Consider the following 25,816-nt stretch of genomic DNA (forward strand, 5'->3'; position numbering starts at 1 on the left):
GTAAGATTTTTTTAAAAGGATCCTAACGGAGTTAGGCACCCAAATCTCATTAAAATTCAAGAGTTGGGCATCTAACTCACTTATGCTCCCTTGAAAACCCCGATTACTATTATTAAACTATTTCAACATACCAGGATAAAATTGGTGATTTTAAGAGTGCATTTGTAAGTGATCAAACAGTCCCTTCTGCCTTTATTTTAAACTGGACTGCATGTCAGAACATGTCATCACAACCCAACTTCTCAGTGATACTCCAAACACAGAAATCATCTCCAAAGGAAAAACTGCACAACACAAGAAAGGAACCATCTGTTTTGAAATGTATGGCAGATGCTCTCTCATTGTGATCTACTTCACTGGCACCAGATTATTAAACTTGTAATTCCTAACTTTCTTTTTAATAAAACAAATTTTGCTTGCTTGTCAGAGAGTTAAAAGTCACAGCCCTGCAATAAGAATTGCAATCAAAAGCAACAAGAAATGAAATCTCCTATAAAGTTTTAAAATGAAATGAAACTTACGAGGCATACTCAAGTGTATTTCAGAAACATTTTTACAACTATATTGTTTTAATCTAACAACTGCTAATGTTCTGTTCGCTACAGGAGAAAATGGACAACCTACCTTCTTGTAATCCAGTTCTTTGCTATTATTCTAGTTTGTGTGCTCAAAATATAACTAGATTCACCTAGGTCCTAGAGTAGTCCTTTTTAATAATGGCTTATGATTATGTTTATGCTGTAACCTTATACTCACAAAATTAGCTTAAGAGTACAAAACTCCTACATTTAACTCCAGAGTATATATAAATGTGTATGTGACTAGCATTTTACCATTATCACTGCTAAAGTTAGGGCCCAGTTCTGCTCTATGCTCCGTTATTAAATGGTGCACGAACTGGAATCCAGGTTTTCCCCCCTTCCAGGTGAGTACTCTAATAACCAGGCTGGAGTCATTCATCCTCTGTTTCTGGCCCAATGACTACGGATGCATTGCATACAAAGTGGAACAGTTTCAACAGCGGAATAACCCTTAGTCCAGTAGTTAGGGCACTCATCTCTGCTCTGGAGAAAGGACTTGAACCCAGGTCTCCCTTCTCCCACGTGAATGGCTTAACCACTGGGTTAAGTGTTAAAGGAGGAACCACCACCACTCCAACAAGTGAGTTTTCTGAATCCACACTTTTATTTCCTTTGCTTTTATTAAAAATACCCCAAACAATGTTTGTTTGACCCAAAATTAAAGGTTTTGTTTGTTTGTTTTTTAACTTGTATTGCAAACTGTATCAAACAGTACAGTGCTTTTATTATATGGCCAATATCTGTCCCTAAAACGAAATCCAACCAAGTTTCATCTGTGTCCAAAATCCAAGACATGAACATTTAACTCAGGAGGTGAAAAGGCAAAGCCATTTTTATCAAAGAGAATTAAATAGGTACAGTAATTGTTTTTGAAGGGTAAGGACTGATGTGTTACTCAATGGAGCTTTAATCCTTCTTTTATATGAAGGAAACCAAGTGTCCAGTCCTGCAAACAATTACTACTGTGTATACACTTATTCCTGCACGTAATTCCATCAACAACATTAGGTCTCCGAGCAGAAGGAAGGCTAAGTACAGATTGCACGATCAAGCCCATAATGAGTAAAATGTTTTATTGAGAAGAGTGATTTTTTTTTTAAAAAGAGTCATTGAAAAGTAATGAAAATGGGTGAATCTACACATGTAGCTACATGAGGAGGTTTCCACTAGATCTCCAGAAAAGCTTTGAAAAGAGAGAGATGTCAACAGCAACATCATACACCAGAAAGTATCCCTGGTAGCTAATATTGAAAGTAAAGTGGGTGCCATGAACTAGTTTGCTCAAAGATCTGTGCTGGTGATAAAAAGATGAATGGCTTATGGGTAGCAATACTTAGCATGTATGATAGGGAGTCTAGATTAACATTCCATGTAAGGTGTCTTGCATGTGATATCTTCAATTAGTGATTTCATGAGCGGTTTTCACAAACCCAGATAAAAGCAGTTACTTTTGTTACCAGCAAACGGGTTAATTCTCACAGAAAACCTAGCTGGAGGGTGGGAAAACTTATGCCCTGCCCCCAGAGAGACTCCTTGAAATTCTTCCCTCAAGAGATGAGGACACGGCTTATCCAAGCAAAAGAAATCCTCTAGTGGGATTAACATTCATCATTTTCCTGCAAGTATTTTGGAGGAAAATATGCTCATCTTCTTTCATAGAATCATAGAATATCAGGGTTGGAAGGGACCCCAGAAGGTCATCTAGTCCAACCCCCTGCTCAAAGCAGGACCAATTCCCAGTTAAATCATCCCAGCCAGGGCTTTGTCAAGCCTGACCTTAAAAACCTCTAAAGAAGGAGATTCTACCACCTCCCTAGGTAACGCATTCCAGTGTTTCACCACCCTCTTAGTGAAAAAGTTTTTCCTAATATCCAATCTAAACCTCCCCCACTGCAACTTGAGACCATTACTCCTCGTTCTGTCATCTGCTACCATTGAGAACAGTCTAGAGCCATCCTCTTTGGAACCCCCTTTCAGGTAGTTGAAAGCAGCTATCAAATCCCCCCTCATTCTTCTCTTCTGCAGGCTAAACAATCCCAGCTCCCTCAGCCTCTCCTCATAAGTCATGTGTTCCAGTCCCCTAATCATTTTTGTTGCCCTTCGCTGGACTCTCTCCAATTTATTCACATCCTTCTTGAAGTGTGGGGCCCAAAACTGGACACAGTACTCCAGATGAGGCCTCACCAATGTCGAATAGAGGGGAACGATCACGTCCCTCGATCTGCTCGCTATGCCCCTACTTATACATCCCAAAATGCCATTGGCCTTCTTGGCAACAAGGGCACACTGCTGACTCATATCCAGCTTCTCGTCCACTGTCACCCCTAGGTCCTTTTCCGCAGAACTGCTGCCTAGCCGTTCGGTCCCTAGTCTGTTTCTTTATCCAGAAACTGACCATCCTGTCCACTCCCAGGGTATGGAAACCCAGTGTCCCTGCTAGGGGAGAGAGATCCATGTGGAGGGTGCCTTTTGAGCATGGATCGAGGCATACACTCCTCTTCTCAATGTCTGGCCAATAATTATCGTTTGACAAGAATGGAGGAAGTGGTTCTGACCCTTGTGTAGTTATACTGGGAAAAAACTCTAGGCATTCAAATGTATTCTGGGAGTTTGATTTACCTTGTGTTGCCTAAAGATCCATCATGGACTTGGTACATGCTTGCTGTGTAGTTGAGTTTATCTTTAGTATAGACCCACTTCCTGTACCAAATTATGAAAATTTGCCAAGATGGGCCACGTGACTCACTTCTCCCCTTTTCACCATATACTGCAATTTCCTACTTCTGCTACTATATTAGCCCTGCTGACAGCTTCAATTTGTAAAGTGCAGTCAGTATTATTTAGTGGCATGTATACTTAAAGCCAATAGATCTACCCATTGCATCATAGTGCCTTTTAAAAAAATATGACTAATGCATTCATCTGGGAACTTAAAAGAACAGGGTGTCACCCCCTCTTTGGAAAACCTGCAAAAGGTGGCTAAGTTCCTATATGCAAAAATCCATCCATGGCAATTCATGTCTTACTCTGAGAAGAACTCAGGAGTGCTTCTCTCCCTGCAGCAGAAGCCACAGGTCTGTCTCTGAATTCCACAGATATTCTGGCATCTGCAAAATCAATCTGCACATAGATCCTGTGCCTCTTTATTACACCAGGGATGCCAATACCACCTCCCCACATGGCCACATATCCTGCCACGTAGCTCCAGTGTGGAAGGAAGACTATGGAAAGGTAACAGATCAGCTGGTACTACATTTCCATAGTGAATTCTGTGGGGTAGATAGACTATACACATCCCAGCTTACCTGGCCACTCTCCCTGTGCAAATCCCCAAACCTGAAAAGAGTAGGCTTTCACAGGGGTGGCTAATCCCTCTTTTCGCACAGGAGGTGAGAGACCCACATGGAGAGGGGCACAAGTTTTTCCACCTCTGTCCCCCAACAGAAAATTGAGCTGAAGTCCTCCTGATAGAGCATGTGGATATATACTACATAAGCCAGCTTCAAAGGACATTCCAATACAGCGGCTGAGAACCAAGCTGAAAATCTTTTTTTTAAACCCATAAATAAGAGTCCCTTGATCCCAGATCCCTAGATTTTTTTTCTCACCAATGCTCTACTCCAATCTTGGCTAGTTATCAGTTGTTATGCAAATGCTGATGCCTTTACTCTCTGCTAACTCTGCTTCCACTAATAACTCTACCACATGGTGACAGTTGTATTTCTGCAAGTAACTTTTTCTGCATGACTTCCTTTTTTCAGACAGCACATGGACAGATCTCTCATATCCACCTGTCAAAATTCTTCAAATTTAAAAGATCCAAGATACTTGCATATGCTCTTTTCTCCTTCCACAGCAGCATAAACATCAATCTTGAAGGATGGGAAGAGGGATAAACAAGATACATTTCTTTGTAGGCCTACTGTTTCAGCTTAGCTTGATTTAGTAAGTTCTTCAACTGTGCATGCCTCACCTTATGCAACAGTTAAATACATGGTTACAACTTTGATTTCAGACACTATTTTTCTCCTCTCTCTGCACTCTGCCCAACATATGTCCCCCATCACTCTGCATTTTTCTTCAAGGATTCAGTCACACGTCTGAAATTTCTTTATACCCATCTCACAATGCATGTACCTGTATTGCTGAGGGAAATCTCAGGATTTCAGTTCTCACCTGGCAACATAAATTGGCATTTCCAATTGAAACAATAATTTCTGGTTTTCTGCTGCCCAAGGTGAAAGCATGTGAATAATTACCATGCAGATGACACCAGATTGGTAGCTAACATATTACCAACAACAATATGGTTGTCAAAATAGAAGAAAACTTGACTAATAACCAACACATACAAATTTGCACATATCCATGCATTTTATAATACACAGTTATCTAAGGGAGTTGGAATTTTTTTCTAAGTATTCACAATGTCAGAACTTCACAAGGAGGGTTGCGTTTCAGGAGGGACCTAGTTGGTAAGACATCAGCAGCTCAGAAATGTAAACTGGGCCAGGCTACTACCAAATAAACACAGGCCTCTCAGCATGTAATACTCAGCAAAGTGTCCATGTTCAGTAAAGACCTCTGACCCACAACAATGCCTGTTTGCTTGCTGCATCACTTATTGCTAATGAAACACTAAGTATTCTACTTGTGATAGGGAATAAATAGATACATTTATTTATTTACTCTTAACTAAGGAAGAACTGGCAAGATGAAAACGGTGAGCCCTGTCATTCCATATGCATGCGCACACACACGGTGTGACATTCTATTCTGAGATCTAACCCATCTGCATCATCAAGGTGATGTAAAGGAGACCAATCACCAGCACCTAATCCCCTGTTGGAGGAAAACTCCTGACCAGTGCATCTATTCGAGATCTGGGCCCTATCCTTCCCCTTATAGAAAATATGTTGCTGAAAGGAAGCAGCAGGGAAGTCTGTAGCATCGCTCCACTCTGATAGACCTGCCCACCACTGGTTTAGGGGCCATTATGCCATATGCATTTTCAGAGAGAGCTTGGCCTTGAGAATCAGGGTACCATAAACTGAGTTCTGGCACACACAAGAATCTGCCTTTATAGATGTCCCCTCTGTATAGAATTTTGTAGCATTCCTATCATTATGACATCTGAATGCCTAGGTCTTTTGATTTTTATCTATTAAGTTGTCAGTTAAAACAAATCATGTGACTTCAAATAGCAGGCTAGATCCTGGCAAAAATCAGTGGAGCAACAACAATTTAGGTCAGCTGAGAATCTGGCCTAATAAACACCAATTTCTTCAATCATTAGCAAATGGCACATGCTCAGGAAAACAAAGAATGATGGATATCACTATGTCCAGCATAAAGCAGCCCATTCTGCCAGTTCCCATTTAACCTCATCTCTATCCATATATCATTAAGTCCTAATACTGAAGGAGCACTTTGCTCCTGCCTGCTATTAAACAAACAGGGATGCAAAGAGGAGCTGTGGGTGTGGAAGAGAGAGAACAGGAGGAAGGCTGGGGTAAGTATAGCTAGTAATCATAACTAAAAAAAGTTTATGTTTTGGGACCATGAAGATGCAGAACAGCGATAGTCAACTAGAGACTTCAATCCCAGGCATTTATTTTGGAGCAAGATGAAAAACGTGACACTTGAAAAGGCAAAGCCAATGTGCTCACTAATAAGTCCTTATTTACAGTTAACAGGCCAGATTCTCAGGTTGTGTACATTTACAGGTAAATGTAAAGATCTGGGCCAGATCTATTGCGTGACATCTGAAATACTGTGCCACATCCTATTTCTTATACTTAGGAAGTAACTAGGTTGTGACTTTTCAATGTTAAGTGTTCTCAGTTGTCTACAGTGTATCTGTTTACTCTGCAGGGGCACAGAAACAACTATAATTTAAATTTTGGAATATTTAGATTATGTTTACAGCTGGATCATTGTTCAATTTTAATGTACAGTTCATTGTGTACACATAGGTCCCTAACAGGACAGCTGCTTTACTTGATATTTAGTCATTTTTCTGGATTGTCCCAGAGAAAGATTAACTCAAGTTGAAAGTATTACATGTTTGTTCTACCCCCTCCTTCATAATAGAAGACAAATGGGTTAAGTAAAGTACTTTTCAAGTTCATACCAACCAACTTAGTACTGGCTTTATCATCAAGTGGAGTACTTATATTGTGCAGAAGAGCCCAGTTCCATTTACATTGTTGGAAACATTAACACGAGAAAGGTAGAAGATTCATAATGAGAACACAACAGAAAGATACACAATAACTGACTCTATCCCACAATTTTCCAGAGTAAATTCAAAATGCATTTAATAAGAGAGAGGCTGCACCACAACAAGTAAAATACACTAAAAAGGGACAAAAATCTCAGTCCTTAAGAGCTTCAGACCAAGGCCAGAAACAGAGACAGTTCAGAAATCAACTAAAGAGTTGTATGCCAATGTCATCCCTCAGACTTTATTGACTGGGGGAAGAGCAGTTTCAGAACAAGATATAAAGGAAGAAAGGAAAGTTGTTTGGGATGCTGTGACTGAATGCATGCCTGTATTTACACCCTACACACTATTATAATAATCTTTGTACAAAATATGACTTATATGGTATCATTTGAAAACTAATAACTTGCTGGTCAATATCATGGTGAAATCCATGTAGCAACATCATATGTAAAGTTATGAACATAAGGTGAAATTATGACTGAAGTGTGTTCACCAGACTAATTTGGGGAGTGGATTAACCAGTTTCTTAAAGACAAAAGACAAGTTGACACCTCTAGCCAGGTGTCATCAAAGCTGATGGACAAATCGCCTATCATGTGGGCACCCTTTGGCAAGGAAGTGGGGCAGGAACAAACAGATCTGCACCTTAGCAAACAGACAGCATACTCCTTGACTCCACCCTCACAGTGAGAATGAACATTATTTAGTGGTAAACCTCAGGAAAATGCATTTCAAAGGGTGACAATTATAAAAGTGGGGGCAGAAAACACCCGAAGTTCTCTCCCCACTCTCTCCTTCACCTAAGGCACCAAAAGAAATAGCCTATGGAGTTTGTGGGAGAATCTGACCTGAAACCTGATCAGCAATAATGCTGGGAACATATAGTAAGAATATCACCTTGAACCAAGTCTAGTTTGTTAAGTTTTGAATACATCTTATCTTTATTTTTCTTGAAACCATTTCTGAATATAACCCCTTGTACTTGTACTCACTTAAAATCTCTTTCTTTGTAGGCTCATAAACTTGTTTTCTTCTTTAATGAAAATGAATCCAGTGTTGTCTTTCAACTCAATTCAATTTTAAAAGTAGCAAACTGTTGCATATTGATCCCTTTAGAGGTGCAATGGACCTAATATACGTGGACTGTCCAGGAGAGGGCTGGACCGTACAGAACACACATGGGGGGGAAATTTGAGATTCAGTGTAGTGGGGGTCACCCTGCATGTAGTAAGCAATGTGGCTGGTGTTTGCTGACAGGCTGCTGGGGTTGGAGCTGTTGGACTAGGGCTGTGGCTATACACAGACACTCAGGGTGTGACCTGCATGTTGTTTGTGAGCAGCCCACTTGGAGCTACAGCAGCAAAGCATTGTGAGGCACCTAAAGTTGCAGGGTGGGGGTGACAACCCCACTCTGGTCTGGATTGCACCCCAGAATGTCATAAGTACCTTAATCAGAAGGCTGTTGATCTGCACACAGACTCAAAATGAGGACAGACACATGGATTGACTTTTTATTAAAAAAATGTAAACACAGGAGAGGGGTGCTACCTACCCATCATCCATACTCTCTTATACCAGGCATTTACGTGGTTCCAAAGGGCGTGCTACAGGGCTCCTAACATAAAACACATAACTCGGGGTAGGCTCTCCTCAGCCCAACCCCCAGAATCCGCTCTCTTGAAGTCCCAGCCCTGTCCCAACCCTGCAATGAGGACAAAGGGTGCTCAAGGGTAGGGACCTCAACCTATTCCAAGAGCCCAAGACCATCAGCAAAATCCCTGCAGGAACAGAGCTAAAAGAGACTCAATATGGCCCTTGCTCCAGATTAAATCCCTGGCATTGGCATTAGCCAATCCGCACCTGCCCCCCTACCTGGAGCCCCTCTGCAAGTGTCTTCCTCCCTTGCTGCTGGGGCTGTCCCCCTTCACTGCTGGTCCCATCAAGTTCCCCTACCCACTGAGACACATGGATGGCATTTCTCAGTACAGTGACAACATGAAAGCTGATATGAAGTTAGCTGAGAGTGGAAGGAGATGAAGGACTTAGTTCATGAGTCGTCTTTGAGCAGGTTATCCTAGCACCAAGTAACTGCAAAGCAGCCACATGGGCCCCCAAGAATAGCCCTGCTGTGGGAATTTTGCAGGCAGGCCAGCATGCCTATTGAGAAAGAAAAGGGGAGTGGTCACGGGCTCAGGACCATTAGTGCCTGGGCATAAATTAGAGCATCCCTCAGGGCAGCCCTGACCTGCACAAGAACAATCTGGCTCGCAACAACCTTGGATTCAAGGAAATGCTATTCATGTCCACCGTCCCCACATCAGCCCTGCTCGTCTCAGTACCAGCACAGGAATATATTTCTCCTAAAGGCAAGAGACCTTGGCAGGACATACAGGACCTGATTCTCTGTCCAGTTACACAAGCTGAACATCAGTGAAACTGCACTGACTTCAGTGTAAGAGTGTGTTGAATCAGACCTCACAGTAGTGAACAGAAGGCTTGGAAGGAAGGACGGACGGACTGAGATGTAGTCAGGCATGGAGCTGTCTGGAGTACTGACAGAAAATCTCTTAAAATAAAAGGTTTTTGTTGCTGAACGTCTGTGCTCCTGCTAAAATGAAAAGCAGAAATAATTACTGGTCTTAATTTTCTTGTATTTTTGCCTATATAAAAATTAAGTAGCAATAGAAATTTCAAACAAGGAAACCTGAACCTTGTGAAAATTCTGGGCCAAGGATGCTCAGATAAACATCAGAGGCCTAGTTTTGATGTCACAGCTGTTTTACACCAGTGAGTAGCTCCATGACATAAATGGAGCTACACCTGATGGACAGGAAATTCAGTTCCCAGTTCTTTCGATGCTTAACTGAACTGACTCTCATAATACCTGTTTCAGTTCTGCCATTGCTAAATTGAGGGCTGATTCACCACTCTTTTACTCTACTTTTGCACTGGTGTAACTCCACTGATTACAATAAGTTTACAACACCATAAAATGTGAAGTGACACAGTGGTGAATGAAGAACACACACTGCAGTGAGTGCATAAAAAGCGTTCTTTAAAGAACATAACCTTTAAACCTAAATTGAAAGCTATTTTGTGCTTTTAATTAAACAATATTAGCATTTACTTGTGTTACCCTTTTCTTTTTCAGAGAACAAAGACTGACAATACAGCTTACCCAAAGAGGTGTTTTATCTTACTTACTATAATCTCATAAAGGGCTCCATGTTAAAATAATCTTTCTTCAGTCACAAAATAAGCTTAATACATGGTACAAAATAGATTGGCAATAACATACTGCAGTGCCGTTTCAAAAGAAGTCAAAATTAAACTCCATTTTAAGCTGATGGTACAATGAAGCCATAAAAGGAGTTAAATGAGTATTTTGGTGAGTAATTACTGAAGCTGATCAAATCATTGATTTAAAGCTACAGCCTGCTACAAGTTTCACTGCAGAAGAGTCATGCCAGGCCAGTCAATGCCCCCAGTGACATGTATCTGCTGAACAATACAAACTTTCCTGTCACCGTTATTTTGTTTCTCTATCCCTCCCTCCTCAGCCATCTAAAATTTTACTGGTGGCCCATTGTTCCTCCGGATGGGATAGATGCACTCAGAAATCTATTGCTATTTCTCTTAATGGAGGCAAGCTCTTTCTGGTTTGTTCCTTAGTATCTCAAATCAGGGTATCAACCACTGCTCTAAAATAGACTGTGAAATAGGCTCCGACTCCGTCCTCATAAGGCTACTGTATACAAAATAAAGTATCTTAGCCATAAAGATACACGAATAGTAATATAAAGCAAAAATGGGAAAAGAATTGGTGCAATCTGAAGGTCCATTCTTGGATTCTGTTATGACTGCAAATTTATTTTCTCCCGCAGCCTTAGTGTATTCGTCCATGGGAGTAATAATACACTTGTGAGCACAACTATTTTGTGGACAATGTCCAAAGCATCTCAGCCAGCCTTAGAGAGAGCATGTATTTGAAAACAAATTTTCTTACAGTAATAATTGCCATGATTATATCTCAGGTTCTCAATATGTGTAGAAGCTGCTTTACACAGCAGCATGTTCATCTTTAATATTATTCTGCACTCTGAAAAATAAATGTATTCTTTGGTTACAGAAACTAATTACAGTATCTCTTATAGATTAATGGAGAGATTATTAGGGAGAAATAAGAGCATAAGAAACATTAACTGGTGAAACTTTTCAACACACCTCTCTCTGAGATGATCATTTCCACAGAAGTGATAGCGTCAGTGATTTTTTTCATGTCTCTTTTAAACATATAGCAGTTTGATGTTGAATACAGATAAATATATACACATATATTCCACTCTGAAAATAGCAGTTTTCTTGCTTCTGACTCTCTCAACAGCTTACAGCAATCTGAACCCCCAAATGCACACAGCACCCAAAGTCATTGGATGAATGCTGATCTCAGTTACACTGATGTAAATCTGTGATAATTCCATAACTCAGTGAAGTTACCTCAGATTTATATCAGGATCGGAATAATTTGTATTTTTTCCTATTCTCCCCTCCCTGCTCCCCTGCTTTTTCCTGATCAATGTTTCATCTAGAGCTTCCTTTATTCAGGTTCCTCTGATGTGAATATTTTAAGATGTGTATTAGAGGTACACAATAATAGTAGTAATTCTTAGCATTTCAATTGTGGCAATAATCGCTCTCAGACCAGTGACAAGTTTAAAGCCTAAAAAACAGATAAAATTCTGGCCTCATAGATTTCAGGTGGGAGTAATCCTGTGCAGGTGGAAGGCAACCCTTGGCCCCTGTGCTTGATTCATTCTGGGAGCTTAAATCTAACTAAAATGCACATTCCCCAAATCTGAAAAAACAATGAAAATGTTCTGCACCGTGATTTTAACAAGTTTTCCAACTGAAAACAAATGCAGTGAGCTGGGGCCAACAGCTTTAGCTTCAGTCCAGGGCAATACTAAGAGTTAATTCATCACTCCATATACAGTACCTGAATGCTCACTGCCAACTTTAATAAGTGATGTACATCTAATGTTAGCTTAATGATAAACATGTGAGAGATTCACACCAGCTAGATTTTTCCTCACTTCCAGCTCTTGTTATGACCACCCACTAATGAGGGGAGAAAGATTAATAGCTAGGATAGCTAGTGGAAAAAAGAGAAATAGTGAGAAAAATTCCCTCATTGGAGTAGTTTCCAAGCCTCAACCACCATTATAAAGTTCCTAATAAAAAGAGCCTAAAAGATACAAAATCTAGTGTGGTGTTGTGAGTGTAGGCCTTCTAAGCCCTAAAAGTCAGTGTCGCTCAGGAAACTTGAATATACTTGTGAGCATAAAAGGCCTGTGAGATGTATTTACAAAGAGTGAAAAAGCAATATGAATTTTAGATGGTTTTAGAGCTATCCTTTCTCAGCTGCCTGAATAAAAATATATAATTGTGCTTGTTTGGATTTCTAATTTTTTTGAAGGCTTTAGTACAAATCCAATGATACCGGTTTCTTTCAAATAAGCTCTTTACTTTTGTATATACCTTCACATATTAGAGGTGTAAATTTATTTGTATAGATAATACCATAGGAGCAATTTTTGTTCCCCTCCCATTTCTTTCAAATTCAAATGGGAGAAATTATAAAAATATTAGGCCTGGTCTACACTACACAAGATGACATAAGGCAGTGTGTCTACACTACATGTAAGTCTGTAGTGTAGATATGCACTTACAGTCAAAGGTTTCAATTCTGACAAATACATTTATCTCCAAATTTTGCTTCTGGCTTTTACCACTCATTTATTTTTTGCAATCTTCTTTTAATTTGCGTTGCTGACATTTCTATATAAGAAGAGAAAACAAAGAGACAGTAGAACACACACAGGATGGATATACAGTGAACTTACAGAAAGATCTAAACAAAATCTGTTGGAAAATATGTGAATGATATTAAAACAAGGTTTTTTATATTGGTAGCAGCAATAGTGGCCATCAATAATTATAACATGATAATAGCATGTTGGAGGATGGGGAAAGGGACTTCAGAATATAAAGAATGGCATCTCCTTATTCAGAAGTCTTATACCTGTGTGTTTTCATAGCTATACCTTTGGAGCCATTGGCACATCATGAAAGCTAGTCTAACCTCAACCCTATCATCTCCTATACCACCTCAATGTCTCCTATTTGTCTAACACAAATAGAACTATCTCCCAGCTTTCAACATGCCTGGAAGACATCAGCACCTGCATAAAAAGCAGCTGGCTGAAGCTAACCTCTGGAAAGAGAGAGGTGGTATAGGCACAGGAAAGAACTCACCACTTTAACAACATCAGTTCTCAGATTGTCTAGATGTTCCATAGCCTACTTGTCCTTTTGAACTACCCACTGCAACTAAATATATCCAAATAGTTATGTCTGCAAAAACACGGGTTTCCACTTCCAGCTCACTATACCAACATGACCTATTTTATCACACCTCGACTTTGCCAGGGTGATCCACACATCTTTGATTCCCAAAGTATATTAATGTGATATATTATTAAGTAGGAACAAAAGTGCCAACTTTACAAAAAGCTCCAACTGGATCCAGACGTGGTAGCCTGCTTACTCAGCAATGCTGGCTGTTGCAAGCACATCACCCCAGTTCTCATGGACCCACACAGGCTCCCTATTGAACATAGGATCAAAATAAAAGGCTTTGGTCCCTACCACAGAATTGGCTCAAGCTACCTGATGGACCATTTAACTCTATGAGACAGGAATATATTTTACCTCTCTCCTTTCTGAAAACTGACTATTTATTCCTACCCTTTGTTTCTGATCTTTTAGCCAGCTACCCATTCTTGAGAGGACCTTCCCAATTATCCCATGACAGCTTACTTTGCTTAAGAGGGACCTTGTCAAAGGCTTTCTGAAAATTAAATACAATATATCCACTGGATCCCCCTTGTCCACATGCTTGTTGACCCCCCTCAAAGAATTCTAGTAGATTGGTGAGGCGTAATTTCCCTTTACAAAAAACATGGTGACTCTTCCCCAACAAATTGTGGTAATCTGTATATCTGACAATTTTGTTCTTTACTATAGTTTCAACCAGTTTTGCTGGTACTGAAGTCAGGCTTACCAGCCTATAATTGCTGGGATCACTTCTAGAGCCCTTTTTAAAAATTAGCATCACATTAGCTATCCTCCAGTCATTTGGTACAGAAGCTGATTTAAATGATAGATTACAGACTACAGTTAGTAGTTCTGCAATTTCACATTTGAGTTCCTTAAGAACTCTTGGGTGAATAGCATCTGGTCCTGGTGACTTATTACTGTTTAGTTTATCAATTTGTTCCAAAACCTAATGACACCTCTAATGACATCTCAATCTGGGACAGTTCCTCAGATTTGTCACCTAAAAAGAATGGCTCAGGTTTGGGAAATCTCCCTCTGCCCCAACAGAGTACTTTGGCCTTTGTGACTATTTCAGTACTTATAATGAGTATTAAATATGAAGCTGATCCATTTCAGCAATGAATACCACTCCAGAACTAGGATTTGCCCCTTTTGCAGAAATGTTACCTTTTAAGACTTAGGAAGTGAAATGTGAGCAAAAACTATGATTGCCCCTCCCCCCACCTCACACTTGGAAAGCTGTCTCTGTTTGAGTACATATTTAATTTGCTTTACCAGGGGGAACAAATTACTCTCCCTCAACAACCAATCTAAAGCTACCTGAAGTACATCCTCTTTTTACCACCTGGTCAATTCAATTTCTCACACTTTATACTTCTCTCATCTACATTTCAGTAAAGTCTCACCTTTCTCCTGCCCAATACCACAGGCTAATCTGTAGCAAACAACAAACAGAAAAGTCAATCCAAAATTATGAAGCAGGGACGGGGAAAAAAAATCACCAAGAAGATATACACGTTGTGCACAATTTATTACCCTGGCTCCTACCACCATAGGCTCAGGAGGTTGTTACGGTTTACCTAGCAATTCTAAGTTAGGGAACCACAGGAACTGCCTCTACTGCTGTCACTCCTCTGGCCCATGTCAATGAAGCCACCTAAGCAGCTGAAATGTAGCACCAAATACTGCTAATCCAACTGCCATATAATACTCTAAAAGGAATCCTGTTGCTTACCAGAGGCAATAATGATGAAATAATTCTTTCCCTTCTCCCACCACTGAAACAATTACCAGGAACTGCAAGAGTTATTGAAAGTATGATAGGTTGTAATAGATGCAGTAGCAGTAATTACAGTGATCACCCACAACACCATAAATCCATGTATGCCTTATTCAGAATAGAGGGCACTCTAATACCACGATGGGTGGCTGGATAGATAGTGGCATGGAGGAGGTAACATCCATATCATCACTTTTTTCTGAATGAGGGTGTGTTGAGCTGGAGGAGTTAAAAATATGGCAAAATTAGGAGTAAAGTCATACTGCTGCTCAAGGTACAGTCAAAAGGAAAGAAGGATTGTTTGTGGTTAGTGCACTGGACTGAGATTCAAGTGATACCAGTTCAACTGACAATTCTGAGTCACTTAACTTGTGTGTGTCTCAGTTCCCCATCTGTAAAATGGGGATAACACTTCCCTTCCGCTGAGAGGTATTGTGAGCATAAATGAATGAATGCTTGTGAGATACTCAGACGACACAATGACGGGGACACGTAAATAGATATAAATATAGTTCAGAGCACTCTCTCAGAAATTACAGGCTTAATATTCGCCAGATGGAAACACTACAACCTCACCTTTGTCAAGGAGCAGGACCACCTCAAGGATGCAGCTTTTAATTGATCTCATCCCACTAGCTCTGTGTGCCTTTTGTAAATATTAGTTGGTGGGTATTAGGGCATTTCACACACATCCTTTTTGTTCAAACTTAATATATATTTTAAAATAGCATACATTGATTTTTCTTTCTCCCTCAATTCACTGAAGTCTGATCCTGTTTCTGCCAATTCAACCATATTGAGGAGCAATAAAAGTAGAGGAACTGGGAATTATTGCTCCTCTTCATAAAGAGAGCATACAATAAAAATGTAAATTTATGTAAATATACAATAAATGTAATTTTCTAACATACAATACCCCAAGGAATGTGAGGACTACTGTACGGTGAAGACGAAGATGTTGTTAATATAGGTATGAGAGGAAGCTAAGAAAATATTTCAATTCACCTTCTATCACTTTAAAACGATGTGTAAAAATAGCTATTTAACACACCTTCAGATTTATTCTCTCATATTCCTGTGGCACTCAGCCCTGTAGTAGTGTCTGAAGAGTTAAGTGTAATAATTGAATACCACTTATAACCTGCATCTGAAACCTGGACTGAATATTACAGATTAAAGGATACTAGAAAGAGTAGAGACAGATCTACACCAAATACTCTCTGTCTTGAATATAGGGAATATTTATGGATTTGGTCCCTGCAAGACAGCTAAAAACCCATTGAGTAAACCAAGGTAATAAGAAAGCACAACATTTTCTACATATCAAATCAATATATGACTTAGCAATTCTTATAATGTAGCACTGAAAAGATAAATATCTGAGAACAGGTCTTAGTTAAGCATAGAAACAATATCAAAACACAATCTAATGACAAAGGACAAATAGTAATATAATTGATTAAGAGTGAACAGCATGCCAGTAGTAACAACTAATACATGGCCACAGTTAGAACCACCACCAAAAAAAGACTGGCAGCACTAGATCTCATTTAGCATCAGTCTGCATGCAAAAAAACTACTGAATTCAAACTGCAAAAGCCAAAAGTAACTTCTACTGCAATTTTAGTTGGCATCAGTGCAATGCTACAAAATGCATAACAAACAACTAGAGCCTTACTTTGCTATTGTATCCTTTCAAAGTAAATTCTAGGGAGCTTCATCATTTAAAAACAAACAAACAAAAAAAACCTATGAGCTCTTTTTTTGGAGGTTCAAAAAAGTTTTAAGTAGTGTCTTAAAATGTCATTAAAAAAAATAATAATTCAGACCTTTGCGGTTTTTTCTAGCAAGGGACAGAAATTAAAGCGGCAAACTACCACACAAGAAGCTATTTTTGTGGTACTTTGGGCCAAAACAGGAAATCCCCAAAACTCTCATGATAAAGCCAGCTATTGAGGTTTTCTATTCAGTTTCGCGGACTCAAGAGGTCTCTTAACTTTGGTCTCTTAACTCTTAACTTTTTCCTGATTTAACCTTACTGATTGACATACATCAGATAAAACAGTTCCCACGTTCTTCTTTTCAACCATAAATTACTTCCATCATTGGAAAAGGAAGTCATGGAGGAATAAAACCCTTTGACATTACGTATAGGTGTATAAACATAGCATAAGACGTAAGGGGAAATAGAACTGATATGTAGAGTTATACCCAGATATACCAATCTCAATGATAGATCATGAACATATGGAGAAAGCAAATCCCCTATTTCATAAATTAAAAGATCCATGGACAATTACTGAATCACTATCCATTATGTAATAAGGCTAGCCTTGAGAGTCATACTCTGTAAAGGGCTGAGCATCCTTCTCTCTCAGCAAGGTTACTGGAAGTTATGGGCACTAAGCACCTCTTGTCTCTTTCAGGATTAGACCCTAAATCATAAGTAATTATATCGTGGGTGGGCCAAATCCATCCCCTGATTTAAGTACATTGATTTCAACTCCATTGAAATCAATGCAATTAAACCAGGGATGGATTTGGCTGATTATGTTTAATAGAAATCCAGAGAATTGACTGGCAGTAATATACTGAACAAATAATCAGGTGTGGCTGCAGTTCAGCAAAATGGCCCATGAGGAGACATATTGTACTGCTGCTATACAACACCAAATACCACTTGCCACCCTGTCCCAACGCACAAACCCCATTTACCAGGCACATATTACCATCCTGTTTGCTAGAAATCAAAATGCCTTAATATCCAAGAAAACCAGTTCTGAGATGGTAAAAATATGAAATTAATTATAAGCAGTCAGTGCCCCCTGAATTCCTGAAGGAATTCAGAAAGAACAACGTAAAGGTGGTCTCTATTACTCACAAATCCTATGGACACATCGGCTGCTCTTTCCAGCCAGCATGGTAGTTCCTGTCTGAGACTACCTGTCTCCAGAACTCTCCTACACACCAAGCCTGCCATCATGGGGAAAAGGAAGGGCACTCCTGTACTCCAAGATTGTGGCCTCTCAGAGAGCAACCTTTGGGTATTCAGCACTAGCTGATACCAAACATGTCTGAGGCTTGTTTTTCCACCTAGAAGGGCAGGAAGGAGCCCTTTCTAGTCACTTTCATCTTCCAGTAGCAGCATAATTAACGTTTACAACATGGGGAAGATTTTAGTTTAGGAGAAATGTTTTAAACATTTTGCTTTTATCATCAATCTAATAAACTCTAGGACACCCACATTTAACCTTCCACCAGATTTAACAGTGGCATGGTAACGGGGCAGGCAGTGGGTTCCAGGGGGCAGTCAGGGGTTGGAGAGGCATGGGAGTCCGGGGGAGCCTGTCAGGGGTCAGGTGGATAGGGGTCGGGGCAGTCAGGGGACAGGCAGAAGGGGGGGTTGGATAGGGGGTGGGGTTCCAGGGGGACAGATAGGGACAGACATCCCGGGAGAAGGCGGTCAGGGGGTGAGGAGCAGGGGAGGTTGGATGGGTCGGGGGTTCTGAGGGGGGCCGTCAGGGGGCAGGAAGTGGAAGGGGGTGCATAGAGGGCAGGGGCCAGGCCACTTGGGGAGGCCCAGCCTTCCCTACCCGGCCCTCCATAGAGTTTCACAACACCGATGTGGCCCTCGGGCCAAAAAGTTTGCGAACCCCTGACCTAGGACAACAGGGCCCCAGTCCTGACTGACTGAGGCCTCTGGGTGCTACAGCAATATAACATTTTATAAATAATATTTTTCATCATTCCTAATGCATAGGAAATATTAGGAGAACATAGTTTGGTCCTTCCAAAAGCAGGAAGTGCAAAAGCGTGTAAAAACGGACCACAAAAAAGAAAGAAAGTTATCCAAACTTTTCCAAACTTTAGAAAAGGTCCCCTTGGGTACACTTAGGGTTGACATTTTTACAGAGTTGCTGGTCCCTACCTCTAATAAGCCTCATCCTGGAGTTGTTATTCATGCAGTAGCTAGTGACGTCAATGGTGTTTATTAAATCAAACCTCAGATGTTTGCAATTGTTCACAGCACCAAATAATCATCATTTAGAGAAATCACTAGGATTTGAGAAACACCAAAAAATAAACAAAAAGGATATATTAAAAATAATATTTGCTTCAACAGCTCTAGGTTTTCTTTGCAGTGACACATCATGGGCCAGATCCTCAGCTGGTGCATATCAGCACAGATCCAGCTGGGGATCTGGACCCCATATTTATGAAAAAATCTACACATTTCAGTTAATAAAAACCTGCAGTAATCACCACAACAGAAACTTTGTTCTTTTTGGCCTCTGTAAATCCCAAAAGTAAAATCACGTGCACCATGTGTTACGTCAATGCAAATATGTTTAATATTAGGTTTCTCTGCAGAGGCCTCACAAAACTATAACAATAAAGTGATGCAAGGAAGATGACCTCTCCAAATGCCAAAGAGGAATAAATGCAACTGCCCACATTTCTCATCAAGTAACTGCTCACTGATTTCAGCACCCACAAACAGGTTATACAGAGATTGCCCTGCATACACGACAACTTGAGAGAAAAGCACTACTAAAGAAATCTCATGGTAGAAAACTTATTACTACTCATGATCTTTTCTTTGCCTGAGCTAAGCGGTTTCACACAGCAGGATAATAGGTTCCCCTTTTTGCTAAAGCAACTGTTCCTGCAAAGCTGCTCTGTTTGGGTTCCAGCCTACACATTAACCATATGTTGGCAAGAACTATTAAATGCCACATACATAACGGCCTTCTGATGAAACAGACTAAAGCACAATCTCCTCCCAGGGAACGACATATTGATAGCACTGTATTGTTTTTTTAACTCCCGTCATGATCGCAAGAAAATCGCTCCATTGTTTAGATAGTCAGTACAACTGAGGAATAAAAAAATTGCTCTAATATGGCATTCCATTGTTTCAGGACATTTCCTTTTGTATACCTACAAATCCCCATTTTTAGAGTCCCACTTACTTTTCTGCTGAACGGAACATCCAGCACGGTTTCACAGGAATAGCATAAGTAACAGCTGCATCTTACAATCTATGATTCAGAACCCTGATATTAACAATTGAAACAGGAATTTAGATTGAAATCTCTCTGCCTGAATGTTGATTCTTATTAAGAACTGTAATCATTGCATTTGTGTACTATTTATTAGATCACATAGGTCTGTAACTGATCATGTGCCACTCAAATGTATCTCTAAGTTTTCGGTTTGTTTTTCTGGAGTTACACTGATCACATATGGCATTCAAACATCGACTTCAACTTTCTATTCATACTTTGGCAAATTGCAGTGGGAAGTAAAATCCAATTTTAAATCATGAGCTATTTACTGAAGTTCACATATGTATGCAAGCACTACTTTTCTTGTTAAGATGACAGATTTCCTTTTTAATGCTTTTGGGCCAGATCCTCAGTTGCAGCTTCGGCTCTGCCCCTTTATCTTTGCCAAAGTATTTTTTTTTATGAAATATGGAAATATGTGATAATTCCCTTTCTTTCCTTCATTTTAACTAACAGATACATTGGCTGCCAATGAATCCCTCATAAAGCACTTCACTCAGAAGCCCATTTAAGATGAAAAATTACATCTGGAAAGGTTGGCTCTCTGTTCTCCCCTTTTAAATTCAACTCCAGTGCAATTTAGCAAAGAATATACAATTTTAAGATAAAGTAAAATTATTCATCTGAATTTCACAAGACTGATACTGAATGTTTCTTCAGTCTACTTATTAAATCGAAAGGGATCTATGGATAATTACTGAATCACAACACAAAGACTCAAAAGGGAATTGCAAGATATTTCAAAGAATACTGGAGTGATTCACAGTGATTGGGACTGACTAATATTAAAACCTAAATCAGAAATATTTTTAAAAGACATGAAGAGGAGTAAGACATTCCACCAATCTGGCATATTTCACCAACATTCAAACCTTTGGTAAGCCTGCAACTTCACTCTCTGCATTCTGACCCATTTCTTCTCTCACACACCTGCAGGTGTGAGGTACTCATTTTCAAACATGAGTTAAATATGAACTTCCACCATCCCTTAGATTAGGGGGCAGTTAGAGCTTAAAATGGGAAGTTATCATCCATATCAGTGTTATCTGCAGATTTTATGGCAAGATACTAGGAATAAGTGGATGGACATAGTTACCTGACATACACAAACATACACTCTGTGATTACATGCCCCAGGGATGTAGAAGTTTACTGAGTACTTATTAACAAACAGAGAAATGTCAGTTAGTTGTTAAGCATCAGGAAGCTAGAAAGCTTGTGTGAACAGCAGTGTCATTTGAAAATGTCTTCACCTAACATACCTAGTATGTACAAAGTATTAACTTTCCATCAGTGAACAATGTGACAGTAGGATAGCGTGTTGTAGCTTTACCTTTCCTTTGCTGCACATGCTATGCCTCCGGCATTGTAAACATACTCTCTCCTAGGAAAATTTATATCTCAGAATGCTGCACAGTCAAGCCCTGATTTTAACCTGTAATAGACAATGTTCCTGTTTTCCCCATGGTCTATTGTACATTACAGGAGAGAGTAATGTTTCTAGATAGCAATAACTTTTTAACACGTTTTCAGGCATCCTGCTGCCACTGCAGCATCTTTCCTGTGTTTAAGATGAAAAACAATAAACCTTAAAATAGGCTATGTTCAAATGTAAAACCCTCACTGCAGCAAGACTGTTCCAGTGTTTATTTTATTTTTGCACTCTAATGGGGAAAATGTTTATTATGATCTCAATTTCTGTTCTTTGGCTCCCTGATTTGCACTGGTACACAGTCCCCTTGTTATAATTGCACCGTATATCAAGCTTATTGTTGTGAAACATTTTGTTTCATCACAAAAGCTTTCGGTTATTGTAGAGCAATCAGCTTTCCTGGGAAAAAAGGCAAGGGCATAAATAAGCTGGAGTAACCAAGTGAAGATTCAGAATCTCTCAAAGTATCTGAGGTGGAGGCGAGGGGAAATGGAATACCGGTAATTTGAAGAAAAGACACTCTGAACTTACAACCATGGAAGAAGCTGGAATCTCTATGATTTGAGAGAGAAGAATGAATCTTAAAGACAAACAGCAGACAAAACAAGAGAACTCCAAGTAAAATAGCTTTCTGTACTCACCTAGTGCTGAAAACTAGAACAGGGAAAAGAGGCAGCAAGTAACAAGCTGAGATGAATTTCATATTGTAGATTGTCTTTTGTTTTTTTCTTTGTTTCTTTCTCTGTAACCTCTTTTCTTTCTTTCCCCGTGCTTCTGATTTCCACAGCTCTTCTTCTCAGAGCAGCATGCTCTGGTGTGCAAAGGTCTGTAGATCTAGAAAAGGAGACAGACCAACAGACTGACTAATGAAGGGAGCTTAGCGTGGGGTTTGAGCTTCAGGAGTGATGTCACAGGCAGTGGAGCTGCTGTTGCAAGCCTACTGCCTGATAGGCTGTGATTATTCAACAGTGACTCTATTGCTGTCCTGAAGGATTTGTTATTACTAGCAGTTTAAGTGGCAACTAGGGAGGGAAAACATAGTGGATGACATTTAACTCTAAGGTTATAAGAGTGCATAGCTGACTTGCAGATTTTGCCTGGAAGAGTGAAGAAAAATAATACATAACAAATCTACCTCGTATAAGTTGTGTTGCCTACCAGAAGGGGATCTGTACGAAGTTCATTGTAGAAAAGTAGGTACTACTTATTTAAGGTAACAATCAGCCTCATGCATCCCGTTGTCCTGTGCAAAGTAGGAATTAAACCTTATTGTTCTAATTTGATATTCATAGAATCATAGCTTGATGCTAGCAGTAAAACGAGAAGAGCAGAAATAGGTTTATATATTTTGAAATGTTTATGTCATCTTTACAAAACATTAATTGCCAAGAGAAACTCTGAAGAGGCTTCAGATTTATGTTTTTTTTTCTTTCTGTGTTTATGGGCTTTCTGATCTTGATTTAAATAAGTTAGTGGTTGATAGAGGTGCTTGCAGATTTTAATCTGCTATTTCCTCTCTCTAGTGTTAAAGTCATCAGGTGGTAGAGAATGAAGCCCCTAACTCTCTCCTCTCTAATAGCGTGTGTCAGAAATAAAAGGTACTAAGAAAAGGAGGACTTGTGGCACCTTAGAGACTAACCAATTTATTTGAGCATGAGCTTTCGTGAGCTACAGCTCACTTCATCGGATGCATACCGTGGAAACTGCAGCAGACTTTATATACACACAGAGAATATGAAACAATACCTCCTCCCACCCCACTGTCCTGCTGGTAATAGCTTATCTAAAGTGATCATCAAGTTGGGCCATTTCAAGCACAAATCCAGGTTTTCTCACCCTCCACCCCTCCCACCCCCCACAAATTCACTCTCCTGCTGGTGATAGCCCATCCAAAGTGACAACTCTCTACACAATGTGCATGATAATCAAATTGGGCCATTTCCTGCACAAATCCAGGTTCTCTCACCCCCTCACCCCCCTCCCAAAAACCACACACACAAACTCACTATCCTGCTGGTAATAGCTCATCCAAAGTGACCACAGTATGCCAACATTTTTATGGCTGATTTAGAACAACGCTTCCTCAGCTCTCGTCCCCTAAAGCCCCTACTCTACTTGCGCTATATTGATGACATCTTCATCATCTGGACCCATGGAAAAGAAGCCCTTGAGGAATTCCACCATGATTTCAACAATTTCCATCCCACCACCAACCTCAGCCTGGTCCAGTCCACACAAGAGATCCACTTCCTGGACACTACAGTGCTAATAAACAATGGTCACATAAACACCACCCTATACCGGAAACCTACTGACCGCTATTCCTACCTGCATGCCTCCAGCTTTCACCCTGACCACACCACACGATCCATCGTCTACAGCCAAGCTCTGCGATACAACCGCATTTGCTCCAACCCCTCAGACAGAGACAAACACCTACAAGATCTCTGTCAAGCTTTCTTACAACTACAATACCCACCTGCAGAAGTAAAGAAACAGATTGATAGAGCCAGAAGAGTTCCCAGAAGTTACCTACTACAGGACAGGCCTAACAAAGAAAATAACAGAACGCCACTAGCCGTCACCTTCAGCCCCCAACTAAAACCCCTCCAACGCATTATTAAGGATCTACAACCTATCCTAAAGGATGACCCAACACTCTCACAAATCTTGGGAGACAGGCCAGTCCTTGCCTACAGACAGCCCCGCAACCTGAAGCAAATACTCACCAACAACCACATACCACACAACAGAACCACTAACCCAGGAACTTATCCTTGCAACAAAGCCCGTTGCCAACTGTGCCCACATATCTATTCAGGGGACACCATCACAGGGCCTAATAACATCAGCCACACTATCAGAGGCTCGTTCACCTGCACATCCACCAATGTGATATATGCCATCATGTGCCAGCAATGCCCCTCTGCCATGTACATTGGTCAAACTGGACAGTCTCTACGTAAAAGAATAAATGGACACAAATCAGATGTCAAGAATTGTAACATTCATAAACCAGTCGGAGAACACTTCAATCTCTCTGGTCACGCGATCACAGACATGAAGGTCGCTATCTTAAAACAAAAAAACTTCAAATCCAGACTCCAGCGAGAAACTGCTGAATTGGAATTCATTTGCAAATTGGATACTATTAATTTAGGCTTAAATAGAGACTTGGAGTGGCTAAGTCATTATGCAAGGTAGCCTGTTTCCTCTTTTTTTTCCTACCCCCCCCCCCCAGATGTTCTGGTTTAACTTGGATTTTAACTTGAAGAGTGGTCAGTTTGGATGAGCTATTACCAGCAGGAGAGTGAGTTTGTGTGTGTATGGGGGTGGGGGGATGTGAGAACCTGGATTTATGCAGGAAATAGCCCAGCTTGTTTGTCATGCACATTGTGTAAAGAGTTGTCACTTTGGATGGGCTATCACCAGCAGGAGAGTGAATTTGTGTGGGGGGGTGGAGGGTGAGAAAACCTGGATTTGTGCTGGAAATCACTTTAGATAAGCTATTACCAGCAGGACAGTGGGGTGGGAATAGGTATTGTTTCATATTCTCTGTGTATATATAAAGCCTGCTGCAGTTTCCACGATATGCATCTGAGGAAGTGAGCTGTAGCTCACGAAAGCTTATGCTCTAATAAATTGGTTAGTCTCTAAGGTGCCACAAGTCCTCCTTTTCTTTTTGCGAATACAGACTAACACGGCTGCTACTCTGAAATCTCCCTACAATGTGCATGATAATCAAGGTGGGCCATTTAAATGTCCTTACCTTGCAAATGATACAGACTACAGTACATAGCACATAATAAATGTTCAGCATCTAAAGTATGGCAGAAGTGTAGAATTTAAACAGAGAAGTTTTATGTAATGAAAACAGCTTTTTCTGCAAAGTGAATAAGGCAGCTTTGGTCATAAGGAAAGGGAGCTTGAGTTGTTTCCATTCTTACTTGCTCATGTAAAAAAGGGGTCTGAATTTTTAAAGTTCAATAATGTATTCTAGAGGGAAGCTTTCAGATTTAAACCCACATTTCTATTGCTCCCTGTTGAGGAGAATGGGAGACATTTGAACACCATTACAATAATTACAGATCCACTAATTGCAGTAGGTGGGAGCTCGGACCACAATACTGGCCTCCGGGGAATTAGTCAGACTTTCCCAACACACACAAATAAAACCAATACAATTCAACTCACTTTTGAAAAGTGTGTCATTTGGGAAATAAAATGACAGCACACATCACTAAAAAATACGAACTCTGACCGCTTCCCCAATCAGTGTTTCCTAGTAGTAGCTTCCTGGTTCGATATGGTTGGTCCTCAGTTCAG

General features: G+C 40.2%; 1 protein-coding gene across 4 annotated transcripts in view; it reads right to left on the bottom strand.

Annotated features, from left to right (window-relative positions):
- The window catches only part of LUZP2 (leucine zipper protein 2), a 324,235-nt gene extending 301,822 nt beyond the window's left edge, over nucleotides 1–22,413 (bottom strand). The window contains exon 1 of one of the 4 annotated variants that reach the window (XM_084632578.1): nucleotides 22,132–22,412. In XM_084632578.1, the coding sequence (XP_084488704.1) occupies nucleotides 22,132–22,193 (62 nt within the window). In that variant the 5' untranslated portion in view covers nucleotides 22,194–22,412. Of the gene's footprint in view, nucleotides 1–22,131 lie in introns of all 4 variants that reach the window. The other 3 variants (XM_084632579.1, XM_084632577.1, XM_084632580.1) reach the window with 3 other exon arrangements.
- Between the last annotated feature and the right edge of the window lie 3,403 nt (nucleotides 22,414–25,816).

This window comes from Lepidochelys olivacea, assembly GCF_965140295.1.
Source record: "Lepidochelys olivacea isolate rLepOli2 genome assembly, chromosome: 6".
NCBI lineage: Eukaryota > Metazoa > Chordata > Testudines > Cheloniidae > Lepidochelys > Lepidochelys olivacea.